The 22,879-nt window shown below is 38.2% G+C and overlaps 3 protein-coding genes across 5 annotated transcripts in view; 1 reads left to right on the forward strand and 2 right to left on the reverse strand.

The window, feature by feature from the left end:
- The window catches only part of ugp2b (UDP-glucose pyrophosphorylase 2b), a 34,541-nt gene extending 25,294 nt beyond the window's left edge, over positions 1 to 9,247 (reverse strand). The window contains exons 1-4 of one of the 3 annotated variants that reach the window (XM_042010078.1): positions 9,090 to 9,247; positions 8,930 to 9,008; positions 3,890 to 4,017; positions 2,369 to 2,476 (exon numbers count right to left, since the gene is read on the reverse strand). In XM_042010078.1, the coding sequence (XP_041866012.1) occupies positions 2,369 to 2,476; positions 3,890 to 3,988 (207 nt within the window). In that variant the 5' untranslated portion in view covers positions 3,989 to 4,017; positions 8,930 to 9,008; positions 9,090 to 9,247. Of the gene's footprint in view, positions 1 to 2,368; positions 2,477 to 3,889; positions 4,018 to 8,011; positions 8,429 to 8,929 lie in introns of those variants that run through there. The other 2 variants (XM_042010077.1, XM_042010076.1) reach the window with 2 other exon arrangements.
- Positions 9,248 to 11,130: 1,883 nt separating this feature from the next.
- Positions 11,131 to 19,334, reverse strand: mdh1ab (malate dehydrogenase 1Ab, NAD (soluble)). The gene is made up of 9 exons (XM_042010652.1): positions 19,249 to 19,334; positions 18,661 to 18,759; positions 18,083 to 18,179; positions 16,170 to 16,345; positions 15,742 to 15,864; positions 15,477 to 15,653; positions 15,054 to 15,167; positions 11,652 to 11,741; positions 11,131 to 11,422 (listed from the first exon to the last, which is right to left on the reverse strand). The coding sequence occupies exons 1-9, from the start codon at positions 19,249 to 19,251 to the stop codon at positions 11,300 to 11,302; spliced, it is 1,002 nt and encodes a 333-aa protein (XP_041866586.1). The 5' UTR covers positions 19,252 to 19,334; the 3' UTR covers positions 11,131 to 11,299.
- Positions 19,335 to 19,392: 58 nt separating this feature from the next.
- LOC121655805 (WD repeat containing planar cell polarity effector) overlaps positions 19,393 to 22,879 on the forward strand; it is a 99,469-nt gene continuing 95,982 nt past the window's right edge. The window contains exon 1 of the mRNA XM_042010651.1: positions 19,393 to 19,933. The gene's annotated coding sequence lies outside the window, so the exon portion shown is untranslated. The remainder of the gene's footprint in view (positions 19,934 to 22,879) is intronic.

Here is a 22,879-nt window from a genome sequence, read left to right on the forward strand (position 1 = left end):
GATTGTTATTTGTAATATCTTATACAAAAAGACATTAAACTTTCACCCAGTCCGAGATGCAGCTTGTGAATGAACAAACTTGTGGACTTCTGCTCCACTTGGCTTACTGTCATGCTGCTCCCAACTACACAACAACCCTGACTGATACAAACCCCCCCATTCAGACTTCAAAACACCCACTCCGTTGGGATCAGGCTCCAACTTAAAAAAGTTTGAACTTTTAACTCACTTCAACTTTTCAATCCTGTGCTTTGAAGCTCCCGCAGAACATGGAAACCCAGTGTTGAGGAAACTGAAGGAGAGCACTCAAAGCCTCCCTTGTGAATGTAAAATAAGGAATTGATTGACTTGGTAAAGTGGGTGACATGTAGCTCTGTGAAAAAGGAACTTTGGGTTTCTGCCAAAAGGATTGCCAGTGTAGTTAGAGGTGTGCTAGGTAAACAGAACTGCACGTTTCTAAGATAACTCTTCTGTAATTTAATTCTACTTGATACCTCTACTCAACCACATGTCAACATTTACAGGAGTTTTTCTGATTATATGGCTACAGAAAAGCTCATTATTTATAGGCAGATGCACGCAACCTCTTAAGTCATCTCGACCTGCAGATTATTAAAAGAAATTTATCTTTCAAGGTTGGCTAAGTACAGATACACTGTTGTACAAGAATGCATGTAGAGACCTTCTTGATTCTGGTGATGTGCCAGAGAGATTTAATTTGACCAGAATTAGATCAGATTCACATCTACAAGACTAATCTAAATTTTTGCTGCTCTCTCTTTAATCTGATCATTCTGTCTGGGATAAACAACTTTCTTCACCCCACTTTTGTGACGGATAGCTTAACCTTTAGGTGATCTATAGAATTTTTCCAGGCATCCAAGAGGTTTACAATCAAACCACACAATGTAATGTCTATTCATAGTGACTATATGATAAATCCACAATGAGTGATCCATGATAATTTATCACATTTTCATATGTTATAGCTACTATGTTGCTAAGAGACCTCTATTTTGACTTAGAAATTGTTGTTAAACTTTTCATTTTTAAATTATTAAATAGCTTAGACTGGCTGCTCCTGATTGGACATTGCCACTAAAGATCAACAATTGATAAGAAAGTTATATTTCTGTCTGAAAAGATAAAAAATAATAGTTATATATGGCTGGAATTCAGGGAGGAGCCGGTTTTGTGGGGATAGTAGGGGAACAAAAGTAGTAGGTAAAAAAAAAACTACACCTGGAGGAAAAAGTGTAAATATGTAAATAGATTCAGTTGTGTGTTTGTTTCAATATTATTTATCCTGAAAGCCAAGACTTGAGAGAAAGATATGCAGATGAGAAAATGCTTTTGATTCTACGAAGTAATATTTTTTGGGTTGGCTTTCAACCCAAAAATATGCTTTATCTATGATACATTCATTTTACATCATTTTAACTTCATAATCTGACAACTGAGGCTGTCCTGAGAAAGTCTGATTAAAAGGGTTGAGCTTCTACATGCATTTTTACATAAAAAAAAAGAAGAAGAAAATAAAAAGAAAAGAAAAGCAGGCAGATCAAAAATGGATGTCTGAGTAGCCTACCGCTGCTGCGCCTGAGCAATGCAGGTTCAATTAAGAAATTTTGACATCGTCTATGTAAAATTTTATTAATTCTCGACATTTTGAAGGCGTAGCGCTAACCATATAGCCGTAGAGGCCCACGTTGGCTGAGTCAATCACGTTAATGCTACACCATAAGTCCTTTTGTGGAAACCAGCCCTGGAGGAAAGTTGTATTTCCAGTTGGCACTGGTACAGAGTTTCTAGCCATTAGGAGAAAGAAGTTAAACAGTAGTAGGTAAACAGAAGACTTGACTTTGTACTTTGTATGTGCTTCAAATATCCCAAAACTCTTTTTTGTTTTACTCGCTAAGTTTGAAACATCTTGGACCCTTAAAAAGCATTTGGTTTAAAAAAAACATAAAAAAAAGTTCAAGGATCAGATCTAACCTGTGCTCTAGAGAGGCAACCAGTGCAAACAAACTTATGTAACTGCACCACGTTTGTTGAGTGATTTGAAGCCTGACAGGAAGCAGAGAGGCATTCCTTGTGGCTTTACCACAATTGTTCTAGAGTTCTGAAACATGACTGAAACCTCTACAGCCTCTACATTTAACACCTTACTATTTAAACTGGCAGATCCTGCAAAACAACATTGCTCTGTGGAGTCCTTTGTTTTTTTTTTTGTCTGTTTTGTTATTTTTTAGCCTAATCCCTCTGCACCTGAAAAAAAAAATCAAGTAATAAACACGCGTTCTTACTGGGGATGCAGAGGATTTATACATCCAGGGTTTTCATTTTCTCTGAGATGAATCAAACTTACAGATTCTTCCGGTGGTCTCCGGATCTTGATCCACTCCACCGACGGCCCCTTCACCTGCAGGAATCTATGGAAGAGATTCTTGAAGCCATCGAAATCTTTCCTGGAAACCTGAGAAAAAAAAAAAAAACATTTCATTTTGTTTTAAGCTTTATGCGCCAGAGAAAGTCAGTCTAGTAAATCTGCACATGCTGCAGTGAGATTTCAGCCTTGTTACACTTTGTTTTTGAGGGTAAAGGTAAACTGATTTGGCTAAATCGGTTCAACATGAGACAAGGTTGTCATAATTTTAGGTGGGATCAGTGTGTCATTTTGTTTCTAACACTTTTTGATTAGGAAAAAATAAATAAATAAATAAAAAAGCACAAAAATGAGCCATGTGCCACACAGAGCTCTGAGAACCTCACATAACCCTAGTCTCATTAGCTTGTGAAGCCTTTATCTTATCAGGGAAGGCCTAAAAGCCATATATATATATATATATATATATATATATATATATATATATATATAAAAAAACCTGATTCCTGAACGTTTTGTCCTTGTGCCAGTATTGTGTGACTCAGCTAATTGAGTCAAAAAGAAAACAGCTGTGTTGTCAACCAGGTTTTCCTTCATTGGTCATGTTTTCTTCAGAAACAGCAGTTAATTAAAGCAGTGGCCTGGATGAAAGACAAAAAACCAGTTGTTCCATCCTAATTATGACATTTCCTCATTGTCACACCGAGCTCAGTTTTTAATTAAACCATAATGTATCTGAACACAAAGATAAAACAGAATGTGGATGTTAAGTATAAAGATGATTCATAAACTACTTTGATGATTTATTTATAAAACCTTGACTCAAGCTGCAGCAGTGCTAGTTTTTCAAATGCTTGCAGAAAAACAGCAACCTAAAAAAAAGAGGAATAAATCACTAATGCTTGTATGATAAAAAACTGATGAATTTAAAGTGCTTAAAGAGACATGCACAAGTCTTTGTGCCTTCTGCAAGCCCAAAAGCTTTTGCTTGAAAGTTTGTGAAGTGCAGATCACGCTTGTGTGTGACCGATTCTCACTTCTGACCTCTTTATTGTGTTGCATTCCATCTTTTGTTGCTGCTTGCAGCTCAATAGCTGCTATTTAAAGACTGTGTGAGGCTGCTGCTTAGACCTGTGTGAAAGTGGCTGCAATTTACTAATCATTATTTAACGTTGTCTGCAGAGCTGTGCTTGTTTAACACCAAAGAAAAGACAAAGGATGAAATGTTCAGTGGTGCAATATAACTTTAGGACAATTTGTTTTACCCATTGTTTGAATTGATTTGGATAAGTTTCACTTTCAGGGTTTCAGTCGCTTCAGTGAATAATTACTGATTCTTGCACATGTCTGAATGTAATCGTGTAGGTGGACCGCTTTCTGGGACTGTTCAACAGTATGTGTCACTTTTGTGTTTTCCCAGCATTACTTCTGTGACGTCAACCCCTCCTTTTAAATCACAACCAGATGGTAATAGAGAAACACACAGGGAGGGAAACAGCATACCTCTTTCTCCGCCCCTGTGGCCGTGTCCAGCATTTTCTCCAGCTCGGCGTGCATGGAGCTCTCCAGCTGCTGCCGCATCATTTCCTGGAACTGAGCCATCCTTTTGTTGGGTGGTTCTTTACTTATACCTGCAAAGACAGAGAGAGAGAAGGTCCTTACTCACTATATCAACTTAAACCAACCCAGAGAACATTATACACGTGGGGTTTTTGTAAAATAAAATACAGACAGAAAATGTTTTAATTTCATCACACAGATGTTGGAAATGAAAAAGAATCTGAGTTCCAACTTAAAAATTGTGGTGAAAACAAAAAGAAGAGCAACATGTGATGATTTAAGGTTTATAAAGCAACACTACATAAGCTTCTGACTTAATTTGGTGGTACCAGTGCCTTCGTTGCCCTGCAGCAACCCAAAGCTGAGAAAATACGTTTTTTTCCCCCAGCCGGGGTCATCGTTTGTCAGCTGCATTTTGTTTTATGTCACCATGGCACATGCCAGCAACTGGATATCAACACATTGGCCATTTTGAAAGCACACCATGGCTCAGCAAAGAAATGCAAGAGGGCATTATTGGAGGAACCAAGAAAAAAAGAGAACGTGACAGAGCAAGAGATAAGACAAGAGTCAACATCAGACTGACTTTTACTGTCTGGAGAGAGCTCAGAGAAGAGACAGGAGGCAAGAAGAATGCCGAATTGGTCTTCATTAGGGAACACCAAAGTGTGACAATCTGCCAAAGTTCACTAGTCTTGCTATAAATCTGTCTCATCTGTCAGTAAATTTGATATTTATAAGTTTTGGTATCTTGGTGTGATAAGCAAAGTAAATTAAAGCAGCCGCGAGCCTCTCCGGGGTAGTACAATCTTCACGTCTTATTGCTTCCTGGCAATCTAAACAGAATTTTTCATCAAAAAATTGAGGAAATAATTAGATTGATATATTAAGCAACCCTAATCATGATGGAAACATCTGATTGATTGTTACAGCTTAATGAAGATTTATATGTATAAAGTATGTTCTAGTGCCATATTTTTGACCAATCATCTAACAACTAGAGATCTTTTTCACGATCTACTGCATCTTCTTAAACATTTCAATGGGCTTTAATTCAGCTATTCCCAGCTGATTCCTCCTGAACAACATCTAGGTGGATTTTAAGGTGTGATGAGTATCATTATCCTGCTGCAGGGTCCACCTCTTGTTTATCTTCAATATTTTGACTGCTGGTCTCACTTTGTCCTTAAGCAATCTTTGATACAAGATTTATAGCTGAATCAATTACAACAAGCTGCCCTGTCCTGAGGCAGTGGTCTGTAACAGATATGCCTGGTGTTACTTTGCCTAAATTTATGTCCACATTATTCCAAAGGCCTTGAATTTCCTGCATGCTAATGAGAAACCTTAAGTTGCTTTGCACTTAAGTTGATTTTCCTGAAATGTTCCATCTTCATCTGATGACAATCATCAGCTCCAGAGTTACCCGCTAATCAAGTTTAACAAAAGCTTTGCATCACGTTCAGAGTCCTTTGGCTGAAACTACTGGAGCAACCAGTTCAAAATAAATTAGAAGTTGTTCAAAATGTTTGTCCCCTTCATATGGATTTTCCTTTTTATTACTGCATTTCATTTGTAGATCTTTTTAAGTCTTGTGAGAGACTCATTAAGCATTAAATATTTCTTTTAATATCTTTTGGAGCTGTTTAGATCTCAGCATGACGACTCCAAAAGAGAACAGCAAGCTGGGGATGATAGAGCTTCAGATGAGACATGTTTTGCTTCTTTTTCTGACTCTCTGATGCATTTACGCCACAAAAATTCAGTTTTTTTGTTTTCAGATTTACTTTAATGACGATGAAAAAAAATGTTAATGTGGGAACCATTTCTAGAACAACCAAAAATTAAGGAGCATGACTGTAATTCTTATTATCTCTGGGGGCATAATCATCAAGGAACCCTGTTTATTTGGGGTTTTCTGCAAGATTCTGGCTTAGAGATGAATAAATATGATCAGGCGCATCTTTAGGAGTTTTAATAAACCTCAGCATATGCAGGTAAGAATGTCAAGTATTTGTTCTTTATGATATAAAACAGCAAAACACATCAGTATATAATTTGTACTTCTGAGTAACATGTTCCCCTCAATGCACATCCTGGCTCTTTACTCACTTAAAGCTCAAGGTTACATTACCTGTGGGGTAATTATTGCTGCTATCCAGTTAGTCATTTATGTTAATCATTGTTATTAGACATCAACAATGGCGTCAAAATAACCAGTGCCAATAAAGCTTGGGTAAAAATCAAAGCAAGCAAATGCAGAGCACTTAAAAGTTCCTGATGTGTACCCTCATGACAAGCTCTACTATGATGCGGTTAAAGTCGCTTTCCAAATAAGTCAAATAATAAAGAATGAGCTGGCAACCTTTGACTGACTTTGTGAGTAACCGTAGCAACAGAAAAGTTGTGTCAATACATGTGACACTGTTTAAAATAAAACTATTAACAATTTCAGCCACATAGTCAAACTGACTTCACAGTTTGTCAAGAAATCCCATAACACCGTTACTGGAAAGAGAAACTGGATTGTTTAAAAATGTTCAGAATTCTCCCCTCAGATTTTAATTTTTTTTTTAAGTTGACTGTGTTGAAACACCACAGTTACACAATATTAACAGATCAGGGAAGTACAATTACACCAGGAAATTCTGAATTCACTGTGGTTACTTATTATTAATGGGTGAAAATCTCACACGCCATGCTAAAGGTCTGTCACAAGCGTAAGATTGTCCTTTAAATCAGAGCAATTAATGGTACAAATGCGTTTCTTTCTTTTTATGCTGCTGTTATACCATAAACCTCATGCAATTACTTTCAAATAATAAACATCTTTTAATTCTAAATGGCTACAGACACACAAAAGAGGGGAAAAAATTGTTTACCTTCTAAGTTTTTCACCCAAAAAATTGTACTTTGCAGACGACAGAGGAGCTAGGAGATGACAGCAATGCTTTGACAAGGTTGGAAAACATGGCAACTGAACATTTCTGTCACTTTCACCCTCTTATATTTAAACAGATAAATAAAGTTATAGCCATAATTCAACCATGATAAAAAAACGTACACAGTGAATTGCGACAGTCATAAAGACTGAACTTTAACTTGTAGATTTTATTTTATTATTTGTGGCACATTCATCCTGTAAATGATTCATTTTCACACACCTTGATAGTTCTGAGGGATCGATGCCATTTCACCTACCCCACCACTGGCAATCGTTTCTTCCTCCATTAAAGAGATTTGTACCTCCTTATCATCACCACCTCAGAGCAGCTTATGGGCTGATGAAAGGAAAAAGATCAGACCCGCTGTCCTGTCCTGACTGTTATGGGTGCATTTAAGGTGTGATGGCAATTCCACAAAGGTTCCTATTCACTCACTGGGTGAAGTTTTCTTCCCAGTTCAAACCACAGCTTTATTAACTGAGGAAACCTTGAAAAGAACCTAAACGCAACAAAGGAATGCTTCAGAAAAATTAACAGCAGCTGTGGCCAGAAATCTCCTACAACTGGCACATTTGGATTACCCTGCAAGGCTGAGTGCTCTTGATGGCTGTGAGTTAAGTTGCCAGTTGCCTGGTAGCTTATTAGACACTATGGACGGGGGATATAATGGGGGAGATGGATTAAAAGAGGAGCTACATAAAACTAAAAAAATACCTGTGAAACTTTAAATAGAAATCCAGTGGGCTGTCTAGCAAAAAGAAAAATGTCTAATTGATTACTGTTTAAAGGGCAAAGCGAAGAAAAAGTCAAATCTAGTTTCATATAAAGGCAGCAGTGTGTTTTGAGTGACTAATTATTTCAATCTGCAAGTTTTTTTTCAAAATGAAAATTCTGATCCAAATTAAACAAAGATGTGTTTTTGGAGCATAAACCTAAAATGTTGCCTGAAGAAATGAAAAAATAAATAAATAAATAAATAAATAAATAATCAGGACATGTGTTTGGGTCCACAGAGTGGTTCCCGGGTCATTTAAAAGAAAAATAAAAACACATATGGTTATTTAAACCCACAACAGAAGTATGTAATTTCATTTTTAGTAAACAAATCTACAACACTTACCCTCCACATAAAGTGTCATTTTAAAGCTGCCAAGTAGGGACCAGTTCAGCAATAAATATGGTTAAATATTACCAAGAAAACGCTCCAAGTTAAATATTCCAAACAAAGAGGGAAAAAGGAAAGTATCACTAAACACGCATCCTGTAAATGAATGCAAAAACTTTTCTTGTGGTATCCTAAATGTCAGCTGTTCGTTCATTCGGGACGTATTCCAGCCTTCACTTCTTGAGCTTCAGATGATTAGTCATCTTGGCAACCTCATGTACTCAAAAAAAATATGACACAAAACGGAAGGGCACATTCATCCGATCACTTATCTAAACGTCGCCCCGAAATGAAGCTCGATCAGATCTTGAAACAGGATCTTTCATTGCCGCCAGCGTTTGTCTGCCTTCCCAGCCCCATTATTGTAAACCACGTCACAAATCCAGCCTCGAACTTCAAACCTCTGTTCTCAGGTTTTTTAATGCCTCGCCCCTTACTTTCGTTTCTATAACCTTAAAGCAGAGTCCGCTCAGACACTGACAGCATAAATCCTGTCAATTATTAACCGCTCAGATGCAGACAGCTGACACCATCCACATGTCCTGCTTATCGGGGGGGGGGGGGGGGGGGGGGGGGGGGGGGGGGGGGGGGGGGGGGGGGGGGGGGGGGGGGGGGGGGGCTTTTGAGACCAAGGAGAGAAAATGATGGATGGATTCAGAGGGACAGTGTGTCCTCTAGGATCCCTGATCATTATTAGTAGGATAACTCAAATGCATGTCGGTTCCTTAAACAGCACGCGGAAGAAAACCGACGGGCTACAGCTAACCAGAGGAAGCAACTCAGCTCCACTTCGCTGGATGTTTGAGGACAATACAGGGTGACGAAGTGATAAAAAAAATCAGATATAGAGGCGTTTTGCTTTTTTTTTCTTACTGTGTTACTGTAGGATGCTGGCGGTGGAAAAGTCGATGGGGTCGACCTGGTCCTGCAGGTCTGAGAGACCACAGCAACACTGCAGACGAGACGGAGGGGTGCACAGTTCAATGCTTCCTTCCTTTCTTTCTTTCTTTCCTTTTTTTAAACAAGTGGTCACCTTAAAGCAACGTGTAGTTGCCTCCTCTCGACATCCCTAATTTACACAATCGCAAGTAAATAAACTTAAAAAAGGGGGATCAGTTAGTTTCAAGGTATTTTACAAGACAGTGCCATTCCAAACATGGGTGAATGGGAACCTTGGACGAGGATGACAGCCAATAAGAAAGCTCCTTTTTCGTGACGCATAGTTGGTAAACCAATAGATTTGTGCGACGTTTTCCATGTAGTTTCTGGCAGTTCCGACTTGAAGGTGATTGAAATTTTGCACAGCTTAATAACATCGTCTGTCCAACAGACCTTAAAATTTGCATGACATATATATATATATATATATATATATATATATATATTTATATATATATATATATATATATATATATATAGCATTTTAACCTCATGAAATAATGTTCAAAATATACTTAATTTCAATGGTCCGGATCCACATCTGTTTATACTGCACACTGTTAATTTTCCTAGTGCAGTTGATGTTAATGGCAGTGCTTATCAACAATGACACGTTGTAAATTTAAGTAATGTACTATAGTTCTTACATAATCACTCCATATGCAGCTAGCTTAAAACACGTGAGGAAATACTGCCCCTGTGTGGTGAAATTGTATAATTTAAGTTTGTGATGATGGTTATAAAGAGTCACTATAACAAAACATAAGTCTGGCCTATAAGTCTGGCCTGCCTGCAGCCTAGACCAGGGGTGCCCAAGTTCGGTCCTTGAGATATACCATTCTGCAACTTTTAGATGCAACCCTTCTCCAACACACTTCAATCAGATGTCATCTGTATGTCATTCAGCTCTGCAGAGGCCTGGTAACGAGCCAGTCATTTGATTCAGGTGTGTTGGAGAAGGGTTGCATCTAAAATTTGCAGGATGGTAGATCTTGAGGACCGGACTTGGGCACCCCTGGCCTAGACTCATCAGCCACTGAAAGCATCTGGTATGTCAGGGATCACCAACTCCGGACCTCTTGAGCCAGTGTCCTGCAGGTTTTCAATATCTCCATACTGCAGCACACCTGACTCAAATAATGGGTCGTTAAGAGGCTGGTGTAGACCTTGACTATTTACTGTTTCATTTGAACCAGGTGTGTTGCAGCAGGGATGCAGTGAAAACCTGCAGGACACTGGCTCAAGAGGTCCGGAGTTGGTGATCCCTGTGGTATGTCGTGCAGCTAGGAAAGATTAGTTTGTGCAGAGTGCCATTACCATGCTAATATGGGATTCTATAGCTTGTAACAGATTTGAAGTTTGTTGCAGTTTGATATATTATCCCACTGTTTTTGCAAATGAGGTTGTCAGCCAGTGGTATAGTAACTACACTGCACGGGTTGATAAGTACAGCTGATAGCAAGATTTTGCCTGAATAAAAATATTTGCAATCCAATGTGTAAATGAATGATTTCTAAAATGCCATTTTTAGTGACCTACATTAATTTTTTCAAACTTTGTAGCTCAATGACAGGTTTGTATGCCATTGTGTAGTCTATGAAAATCGAAAAAAAATATATCCCAAAAAGTATATTTGTACAACTCTTCAAAAGATAAATCTGAAATTTGAGTGAATTTAGCCTCAACAACCTTTACATGCATATGATTTGACTGTGGAGAGACAGACACATGGAGATTGTGAAAGAGGTAGCACTAACTCATCAGACCTCACAATAAGAAACCAGACCTTCCATCCATCATTGTAATCTTTTTTTTATGTACGGATATTTAAAAACAAGAAACAACCATACTATTTAATTTTTTATTGGTAAGTTATCCATTCCAGTGTTTTAGAACTTAGTGCATCACTGACTATATGTAACAGTCATCCATTCACTCGCCCTTAGCTAACAGTTTTTGAAAAATAGCTGCAATAACGTGGTCTTCCAGAACTGTAAACTACTGGTGGAGTTATACATGTGTCATGACGTCTACTGAACAATAGACTAATCCCATCCAATCACTTGTAGCCAAACTAAAGATACATTTTTTGTTTATCTACACCAAAGAATATGTTTGGCTCCGGTCCAACTCAATTCCCTGCACAAATATAAACCCATCTTTACACATAGGAACTGTTTCACTTTTTTTTTTTACATATCCACAGACAGTAACGTGAGGGTTGATGGGAGTGTTTCATCACAGGCGTGCGTCTGGAGTTACGGGACCGTCTATGTGTTGGAGTGGTGGCCCAGGTGGGTATAGTCATACACTCAGGAAAGCCACAGCTGTGTCCCTCTCCTCCATCAGCTCTGCTGCTGTAACGTCCATTTTTCCTTGGGAAAAGTCGTTTATGGCCAAACCTTCCACAATCTTCCAGGTCTTGTCCTGAGGAAAGAAATCTCCATCATTTGAGTTTGATAACAAACAAGCTTCTGTTTTTCTATTTTTACCATTTATGAAATGAATAAATAATAAATGAATAAAACTGAGATTAAATTCTTGGAGCAAATTTTTACACTGAGACCAAACAGAATATTTTATTGCTAACTATAAAATGCAATGAACATATTATAGCTTGGTAGTGAATTGAAAACAAGGATTAGATCAGTGTTACCTTGATCTGGACAGGGAATGAGTAGATGAGGTCCTCTGGGACTCCATAAGAGTTTCCATTGGAGTAAACACCCATTGAGATGAACTCACCCTTAAAAAAAATATAAGAAAATGATGCAGGTTAGAACAATGCTGCTTTATCCAAGTACAGTCTGTTGACTTATTTATTATATCATCGACACACACATCCTGTCAGAAGCTCAACTGAGTTTTATTTGTTGGCCAAATAAAAACCAAAAACATCAAAGTCTGAACAGATTCTGGACTAAAACTTAAGGAAGTGTGCTTCCACTTTTTATTCAAGAGTGAAATATCCTGATTCTTTATATATATACAGTTAAGTATCTACAGACATAGACTTTTTTTAGTTCTCTTCATGTTTACTCCTCTCTCCTCCATATTGAAAAATATGACATGGTCAGGAGCTACTACTGGGAATAGAATATTGCATGAGAGATTATGTCTTAGAGTGTGGCCACAAGATATAGAGGCTTTTTTACCCACAATACTGGCCAAATTCTGTACCCCAAGGCGAAGATAAACACCAACAGCTAAATATTGATTTAATTTACTTTTTTTTTCCAATCCCAAATAATAAAATGTTACTGTATTGCAGGACTGCTTCCAGAACATTGGTTTATTTTCTTGCTCTCCCTTTCTCTTGTATTACACATTCACACTTTCACCACATCTATGAATAGACAAAGAGGGTTGTATATTTTTACAACTTTACAAGAGCTCAACTAAATTTTAGAGAGAACTGTGATTCAGATTGTGGACCAAGTTTCTCCCGAAAAAACTCCAGTTAGGCAGTAATATACAGTGGGGTAAAAAAGTCAGCACCAACTGTGCGAGTTCTCCCACTTAAAAAGATGAGAGGCCTGTAATTTTCATCATAGGTATACTCAACCATGAGAGACAAAATGAGGAAAAAAAAATCCAGAAAATTACAATCAAAATAAGTATTTGGTCAATAACAAACAAGCAAGATTTCTGGCTCTCACAGACCTGTAACTTCTTCTTTAAGAGGCTCCTCTGTCCTCCACTCGTTACCTGTATTAATGGCACCTGCTTGAACTCAATATCAGTATAAAAGACACTTGTCCACAACCTCAAACAGTCAAACTCCAAACTCCACCACGACCAAGACCAAAGAGCTGTCAAAGGACACCAGAAACAAAATGGTAGACCTGCACCAGGCCGGGAAGACTGAATCTGCAATAGGTAAGCAGCTTGGTGTGAAGAAATCCACTGTGGGAGCAATTATTAGAAAATGGAAGACATACAACAAGACCACTGATAATCTCCCTCACCCGAGGGGTCAAAATGATCACGAGAATTGTGAAAGAAATTTAGCTGCATATGGTAATCACTCATATATACTCATAATAATCACATGTATATTCAGTTTTCTTTATTAATTTAATATTGTTAATCCATTCACTTTTATATTTTCATATTGTGTTCTCATTTTACAGAATACTGAAGTTACAGTTTTCATTGTGTATGCGTGTGTGAGGTCAGACTGACCACTTTCTTCCCAGAACTCTGATATGGTAGAGTTGAGACTGGTTTTCGCACCTGCTAGATAGCAATAGTTGTTTAGGATATCAGCTTGTTGTGGTATGTGGGCTTTGTCTAAAAAACTGGAAGAAAGTGGTGCCACTAAGTCTTCTATTCCTCATATTATTATTTTGCTGTTTGACCTTCAGCTGGGAACCAGCTGAATAAAACTGTTTCTCTCTGATGAATCATCAGAGTCTCTCCCGATTTCATGCGAGTTGGGACGATCACTCTCTTACTTGCAAGTAATTCTTTTTTCAATACTTCTCCTGTAAATAAACCTTATATACTTTTACCCATTCCAGACTCTTGGTAATTTTTCTACAACAGAGCGGTGAGCAAAAATCCCAGAACCACACGGAGGGACCTAGTGAATGACCTGCAGAGAGCTGGGACCAAAGTAACAAAGGCTACCATCAGCAACACACTACGCCGCCAGGGACTCAAATCCTGCAGTGCCAGACGTGTCCCCCTGCTTAAGCCGGTACATGTCCCAGGTCCGTCTGAAGTTTGCTAGAGAGCATTTGTTTGATCCAGAAAAGGATTGGGAGAATGTCATATGGTCAAATGCAACATAAATAGAACTTTTCGGTAAAAACTCAACCTGTCGTGTTTGGAGGAAAAAGAATGCTGATTTGCATCCGAAGAAAACCATACCTACTGTGAAGCATGGGGGTGGAAACATCATGCTTTGGGGCTGTTTTTCTGTAAAGAGACCAGGACGACTGATCTGTGTAAAGCAAAGAATGAATGGGGCCATGTATCGTGAGATTTTGAGTGAAAACCTCCTTCCATCAGCAAGGGCATTGAAGATGAAACGTGGCTGGGTCTTTCAGCATGACAATGATCCCAAACACACCGCCCGGACAACGAAGGAGTGGCTTCGTAAGAAGCATTTCAAGGTCCTGGAGTAGCCTGGTCAGCCTCCAGACCTCAACCCCATAGAAAATCTTTGGAGGGAGTTGAAAGTCCGTGTTGCCCAGCAACAGCCCCAAACCATAATTACTCTAGAGGAGATCTGCATGGAGGAATGGGCCAAAATACCAGCAACCGTGTGTGAAAACCTTGTGAAGACTTACAGAAAACATCTGTCATTGCCAACAATGGGTATGTAACAAAGTATCGAGATGAACTTTATGAACTTTTATTGACCAAATACTTATTTTCCACCATAAATTGCAATTTTTTTAAAAATAAATTTTTTTTTTTTTTTTTTTTTTTTTTCATTTTGTCTCTCATAGTTGAGTTATACCTATGATGAAAATTACAGGCCTTCCTCACCTTTTTAAGTGGGAGAACTTGCACAATTGGGGGGCTGACTGAATACTTTTTTGCCTCACTGTAGCTGCATGTAGACACTCACTGCTCATGCAACCCCAGAACGGTTCAATGTGTTTTAGTGTCTAGATACAGTGTTCTGATTCTTTTAATGCCTTAATCAGGTCTGCTGAAACAGGAAGACATAATCAAAGCCAATCAGAGATGTGAGGAAGTACGATGTCATGATAATGATGTAGAGGAACCAGTGTAGAAGCAACAGAAATACCGGTGTTAACCACATTTATGAACAAGCAAGTCAGTTTATCTCTCCAAAAGTAACAAATGATAGGCAACTCTCGAAAGCTACTTTTTAAATATACTTTTAATATCCATCCTCTTAATTATTTAATGTGTAGCAAGATGCTCTTATTTGGCTCTTTATTTTTATTTTGACATGATCATTAAAGTGAAAATTAAGGATTTTGAGTCTAATTACATAACAGCTACTTCAAGTCTGAAGGAGAGAACCAGGTAAACATTCCCAGATCATAAATATACAAGAAAAGAACATATTGTTTACCGAGGGGGTGCCTGACCAGAGGTCCCTCATGTGATCGCAGATGGCCTTGGCTGCAGACATGGCGCTGGACAGCTTGCGGGCCTTAATGACTGCAGCGCCTCTTTGTTGCACTGTCTGTAAAGAAGGACCAAAGACCATTAGATTACTTTAAAAAAAAAAAAAAAAAAAAAAAAAAAAAAACTGGGAGCAAAAGAACTGGACACAAAGTCTAAGGCTCAAATGTCGGTGGCCATTTTCTCTGAAATATTGCTTGAAAAAAAAAAAAGAACTCATTGCACATTTTAACACTTTCATTCATACACAGAATTTAAATGCTAATTTAGCTAAAAAATTTAGAAAATGCAACAATTTTATTGCATATATAATTTTCCATAGTTTAAAAAATTTATAATTTTGCATTTTAAAGAAAAGTAATCAACTCACAGCTATGAAATCTCCTTTGAGCCAAACATCATCCTTCACTGCATCAAAGCAGGCGAGCTCACTGCCAGACATGTTGACCACACAGTGGTGCACGTCTGGGTATTGGGTGGACGAGTGGTTGCCCCAGATGATAACATTTTTCACATGAGTGGCAGGAACACCACAACGCATTGCCACCTGCAGGACCGAGAGGAAATTAAGGCTTCTAGCTGCTAAAAGTCTGAGTGTGCAGCATGTGCAGAGATGAACCTTAAAAGGAATAAACCTGAGAGCAAGCCCTGTTGTGGTCCAGACGGGTGAGGCAGGAGAAGTTCTCTTTGGGGATAGAGGGAGCAGACTTGGCTGCAATCAGACAGTTGGTGTTGGCAGGGTTTCCCACAACCAGCACCTGTAAAATACACATCAAAACACAATCTTGGGGACTGATCTGATCTATTGCATTGTAAATCCATCAAGGTATTAACAACCCACCAATAATATCTGTAAAATTTACAGAGTAAATATTTATCTCATTAAGTGAAACCATCTTGAAATGAAATCCCACTTTTGTGAAATGTAGTGGTATGCCAACATTAACAACTTGTAAGAAAAATATAACTCATTCATTTTGTCTAGAAACAAAAGAGTTTCCTTCATTCTTGTTAAAGAAGAAAGAAGCAGAGCAGATGCCTCAGAAAATATGCACATCATTACCTTGACAGACTTCTTAGCATACTTATCCAGGGCAGCTCCTTGGCTCTTAAAGATGGCCACATTGGCTTTGAGCAAGTCCTTCCTCTCCATCCCATCCTTCCTGGGCATGGAGCCCACCAGGATAGCTGCATCCAGGTCTTTAAAGCCCACCTCCTCCTTATCAGTGGGGACAACCTCTGTGAAAGAAAAAAATGAATTACTTTTAGGTTGTTGCATTCTGTTTTAACTATTTAACAATAAAAGCTTGAGATGATTTTGGGCGCTCAGGTTTTATAGTTTTGTCTACAAAGGAGGAATTAAACATGGATAAGAGCATTTGACACAATCTCTAAGCAGCCAATTTTTACAATATTTAAGTGTAATAAAGCCAGAAGTATGCACGCAAAATTAAGCCTTGGGTAGGTAGTGTGCCAAAATTAATGCTGTCATTTGGCAGCGGGGAGCACAACTCTAATACAGGGGATTCCTGAACCATACCTTACTTAAAAGGACACTGGTCCTTTTAAATTAATTTTAACTAATTATCTTTTCCTCCATCCCACACAAACCCATACACACATACGCTCCCAAGAAAAGCTTTGGTTGGTCCTTTTTACAAAAACTGAAAAGCTACAAATAAACTGGCTGTTGGGGTTAATGAAGTTGTCTGTCTGACTCTAAACTTTGGACGCATCCCTTGCCCAGCCAGCATTGTATGTAGCTGAGCCTATCTCATGCACGAGGCGCTGTCTTTGCACTGTAGCTGGTTAATACTGGGGCCTCTCACAGCCCCTGTCAAAACAAAACAAGGGACAGCACCATTTCATAGGAAAAATTCCAGGTCACAATGGAGATGGCTCGTAATGGTGCCGCCGCCTCACGACTTATGGCAGAAGTTGTGATGATGACGCAAAAAAGACTACTAGAAAGTAGAGTCAAGTGCTTCAAAATAGATAATAAGTCCTAAAAAAGTATTTGAAGCGGTAAAGTAAAAAGAAAAAACAAAATAAAACTATCTCTTCCAGCATTGACATTACTCCACAGCTGATATTATCAGCTCCCAATGGCTGGGAAATATAACTGACATGTTTAGAAATATATGCGGTTTAATTCAATGTTGATAATGAATAAAAATAGGCTTCTTTATTGATATCAGCTGATCTTAATTGACAAAACTGTGTAGATTGAATGAAAAAAACAACTATTTACACCAAGCTGTAAATAAACTGACTTCTCTTCATAACTTTTTATATTAGATTATTAGTAATGCATCCGAATGTGATGCATGCATAATGACTGACACAGGGGCGCTGTGGAAGATTACATAAAAAAAATCTTTATTCTCTGCACAGAATGCAATTTAAAAAAGACAGAATTATGCTAAAATATAGCTCTAATTCTCTGAGATTAAGCCTGCATAAAATACATGTACATGGTATGTATGTAGACTAAAAGCACTCCAAGATAATTTTGTGAAACACAATGGCATGAAAGCGATATACATCCACTCCCACAGTGAGTGAGATCCGACCAACTTCATAGCCCTAAGTTGGCAACTAAATTGAGCATAAACTGGTGATAATTTGCTAGAATTTTAAATGAAGAATAATTTAGATACTATTAAGCAGCTAGAGGCTGTATATTTAAGAAAGTTTAGAGTTGTAGATTCAAGAGGTGAATGGTGAATTATTTGTAGGTTCACAGATGAAGTGTAAAATCAATATAAAAAGGCTATAAATTGACAAAAAGATGGCCCTATAGAGCCCATATGTTTTAGAGGAGTAATACATATAACTAATTAGTTCTTTGGATATCTTTGTATTAAAAAACAGACTATTTTTAAAATTTCATGGTCTATACTCTTGTGTTAAATGAGTTATATTTGACACCAGTGTTATCGTTTCAGTTACCTAAACACATATTAAAATGTTTACCTTTCAGAAGTGGGAGGGCACAGTCCTGCAGCTCCATGACAACACCTTCCAGAACTGGCAACATGGGTGTTATGTCCAAAAGCAGCAAGATGATTGGCTGGCAGAAAAAAGGGAAAGGCATTGTGATAATGGAGTAAGATGAATGACACATGTTGAAGCCATGTCAGTTAATTGTGGATAACAATTCTGATTTATAAAATCATGCCATTAAGAAACAAGGTTGTTGCTGAGGCTGTGTGTGAAACGCCTAAGCCATAAGGCTCACTGACAACAGCATGTGCCAAGTGGATCAAGTGGTTTTAAAGATGGACTAAGACTCTTGGCACAAGATCCACTTCCTTGACTTCAAGGACAATCCTGGCTCGTCCAAGGCCACATGGACAAGCAAGTGCAATCTGATCAACTTCCACAGGGATAATGTTCAGTGTTCCTCCAGATATGGCATGTAAGATTCATGACATTCACAGCTGCTCACTGGTAGCTGTCAATATCTTTCAGCTTTATGCACAGCCGTTACACTTCCTAATAAGATCGGGAAACTGAGTGTGTTATAAGAGTAAGACAAAGCCCTTCTTTACCTGATCTTTGCCAAAGACATCTCCCTTGGCAATGCTGAACAACAAGGAATAGGCAATCTGCCCCGCAGCGCCAGTCACCAGAACTCTAATAGGCTCAGACTGCAAGATAAGAGGCAAAGAAGACAGCCGTTAGTACTATTAATATTGATTTCACTGAGTATGACAGAAGCAGTAAAATTATGCAATGCACTTGGGCTGGGTGTCTATTCTTGTCAACAGGATTTACTAGAGCAGGGGGTCAGTTCAAAAATAGACCTCATAAAGTCCATTAATAACACACTGTTACATAACAAAAGCAGGGTTTACTAAGGTTATCAAGTTCATCGCCATCTTTATCATTCATTCAGCCAGTTAAATAAACAAGTAATAAATAAATAAATAAATACTTTTAAAAAGCGTTTTATGGACACCAGCACAAAATTTCTACAAATAGGGATCTCTGAATTGCTTACATCCAACCGTAAACCATTAAAATTAATTTACAAAGCGAAGTTTGACAAACTTCGCTCAACTTTGTCAACTTCTAATTAGACCAACTGGTCTGACAGTGACCTATCATAACAGTGGCCAGTCGCTAGCTTTACTCACCATGTTGACACGACTACTCGGACTGTTCTCCCCCACGTCTGGCTCAAGCCGGAGGTCCACTCGTATTTAAGTCCTTAGTTCATTACGACACTTGCAACGGAAACACGGCAGATTGGGTATCCATGTAAATGTAGTTTTAAATCACACGTGTAGTTCCTTATGTAGTGTCATAGCTTATTTTATCAGTTGTCATACATATTTATATATATATATATGAAAATGCGCTTATCGGTGCTGTTAAACTGCATCTATATCTTGTTTATAAGGAGCTAGTTGGTTGCTCTTAAGGCGTCGCTAATGAGCTATCTTGTTAGCATTAGCCCACAAGGAACCGCTAGTGGTTGCTTAGCGACCTGCTTCCAATAGCACAAACTAGCTAGTTAGTAACAATTAGTTTGTTACTCAGCTACATGGCATAAAGATTAGCTGAAGTCGGGCGTGTGCAGTAAGAATAGGCTAACCAATTACTATAATACAGGTTGTTCATATGAGATTAAACTGTCTAAATGGAAACGTCTTAAGTGAAAAGCAGGATAAGTTTTGATAATGCAAGCTAACTACCCGGAGCGACTAAAGATGTTCACATCTGTATCTTAACCAAATGGTCGACCTGTGAAATTAAGTGAAAGAAATCTGAATCTGAGAGCAGAAGACTGTCGCATCGCTCAGCACTGAAACAGATAAGGTAACGTGAGGACAGATTTTTAGCATCTTGTCGGTTTCTTTCTCATTTCCTTTACTGTATCTGTATGTGTGAATCCCAAAATTGTGCACGAGTTGTGCATACATAGGCTTTCAGTTATTACTGATTTGTGATTGTATGTTTCTTTCTAATATTTTGTTTGTAGTTGAGTGGACAGTAGACAAACCCCACTGTAAACGAACGTGGTCATCAAAATTTCATGTCATTACAGTCTCATTACATGACTTGAACAAACAGCATGTAAGATGGGGTTACACTGGTTTTAAATGGCTATCCAACTCTGGAATAACCTGACTGTGACTGGATGTTTAGAACACTGCACCAGATTTTTGTTATAGTTTCAACCAGATTTGAACTGGTTTGGCTTGACTGAATGTGGACATGTTTTAGGATTTTAACAGGATCCTGTTTTTCAAGATAGAAAGCTCAAATAACATCTAAATTGAAGTTGGTATTTAAAAAGAAAATCAATCATAGTTTGGTTTAGGACTGATTTTTAAGATAGAGTGAACGATTTTGTGTAGTGTCAGTGTGAACTAAAGTGATCAGGAATTTGCGTAAAACTCCCCTCCTCCACACCTTTCTGAGGACAGGATTGTAGGGGGCTGTCTACAACAATTCCTACATTTCCAAAACTGGCAATCCCACATGCAAGCGCATACAGCACATGTGGAGGTCAGGAAAGTAAACAGGATGTGAGCTTCTCTCTCAACTTGTTCTTCATTTCACACATTCTATTATTATTATTATTATTATTATTATTATTATTTGAACACATGAATACATAATTAGGAATACATTTGACTCAAGACTGTGCATAAGTGAACACTTTTATCCCCAGTTCAGTATTTAGCACTGTTAAATGGTCAGCTTCACTCCAGATTAACCTTAAAACTTGGGCATCAAGTTTAGCTAATTGTTGTTCTTTTAAATCCCCTAGCCATTGCTCTATTTTAGGAAACAAAAACAATGTATGTATGGTTTAGATTAAACTATATCTGAAGGCACCAGTAACCAGCACTCTAAATCACAGCCTTCTATATGTATTATCATTGTCCTCAAGTCCAGGTAAAACAATATTTTTTTAGTTTGTGTTTTTATTTTCCTCAATATTTTGCTAAGAATACACAGTGGCGCTAAATCTTTTTTCCCCTGCTGTTTTTTTTTTGTTTGTTTTTAACAAATTGCAAAGAAATCATGTGAGGCCAAAAACTGGCCCTGGTTTTTTATGTGCTCATCTGCCACTGAAAGGGGCTTACATAGATGCATCTCTTTTAAAAAGGCCCTGCGTTTGATAGCTGAATTCATAGCTGTTTGAAGCAGCTGCTGCAACCTGTCAGTGCTCCTCTCAGCTCTTGTTATCATTTTACCCCTCTGTGTGACATACACTTGTGTTTTTCATGGGTTTTGGTATAAGAGAAACGGGTGTTCACAACTGTCTGTGGCATACTGCTGCTGTGTGGTCACACTGTGGGTGTGTGATGCTAATTTGAAGAATGTTAGTTTACCTCTTTTGACAAAACAGACATGTTTTTTTCTAATGTAAATCTATTTTGTAAAATAAGTTAAACTTTTTGTCCACTCCCCAGATAGTTATGTATATCAAGTAGTTATTTATGTGATAGTAGCATATAGTAGGTATTTATAATATGTTGTGTTATTATTCTGTATATAGCTTATTGATGTTGTTGCATTGTCAATATTTAGTATTGGATTATACACCTTGGATTATACCCTTATTAGGTACACCTCACTAGCACCAGGTTGGACCCCCTTTTTCTTTAAAACTAACTTAATTCTTGATGGCATAGATTTAGCAAGGTATTTGAAACATTCCTAAGAGATTTTGCTCCATGTAGCATGATACCATGATAGCATCACACAGTTGCTGGAGATTTGTCGGCTGCACATCTATGATGAAAATCTCCCGTTCCACCACATCCTAAAGATGCTCTATTGGATTGAGATCTGGTGACTGCGGAGGCCATCGGAGTGCACTAAAGTCATTGCCATGTTCAAGAAACCAGTTTGTACATCTTTCTGGAAGTAGCTGTCAGAAGATGGTACACTGTGGTCATAAAGGGATGGACATGGTCAGCAGCAATACTCAGGTTGGCTGTGATGCCTAAACAGTGCTTATTTGGTACTAAGGGACCCAAAGTGTGCCAAGGAAATATTCCTGACATTATTACACCAGCAGCCTGAACTGTTGATTCAAGGCAGGATTGATTCATGTATTCATGTTGTATCCACCAAATTCTGACCCTACCATCTGAATGTTGTAGACTAGACAATATTTTTCCATCTTTGATTGCCCAGCTTTGGTGTGTGAATTGTAGCCTCAGTTTCCTGTTCTTAGCTGACAGGAGTGACACCTGTGTGGTCTTCTGCTGCTGTAGCCCATCTGCTTCAAGGCTCAACATGTAGCGCATGTTATTCTGCGTACCTTGGTTGTAATCAGTGGTTATTTGAATCTCTTTTAGCTTTCTATCATTTCCACTCAGTCTGCCCATTCTCCTCTTTTTTCTGTATCAACAAGGCATTTTGGTCCAGACAACTGCTGCTTACTGGATATTTCACCTTTTTTGACCATTCTCGGTAAAACCTGAAGATGGTTGTGCATGAACATTCCAGTAGATCAGCAGTTTCCAGACCAGCCTATTTATCACTAACAATCATGCCACGTTTAAAGTCACTTTAGTCCTCTTTCTTTCCCATTCTGATATTCAGTCTAAACTTCAGCAAGTCATTGTGACCGGTTGCTACCATGTGATTGGCTTATCAGCTGTTTGTGTTGGCCGAGTTGACCTGCTGTTAATTATGTAAAAAATACGACTGTTTCGTGACACATTTTTTATATTTTGAACTGGGATCTAGTTCTTAAAATGAATAACAAGATGAGTGCATGTGGGTTTACATGTATATATC

Source organism: Melanotaenia boesemani, chromosome 16 (assembly GCF_017639745.1).
Source record: "Melanotaenia boesemani isolate fMelBoe1 chromosome 16, fMelBoe1.pri, whole genome shotgun sequence".
In the NCBI taxonomy this organism is placed as follows: Eukaryota; Metazoa; Chordata; class Actinopteri; order Atheriniformes; family Melanotaeniidae; genus Melanotaenia; species Melanotaenia boesemani.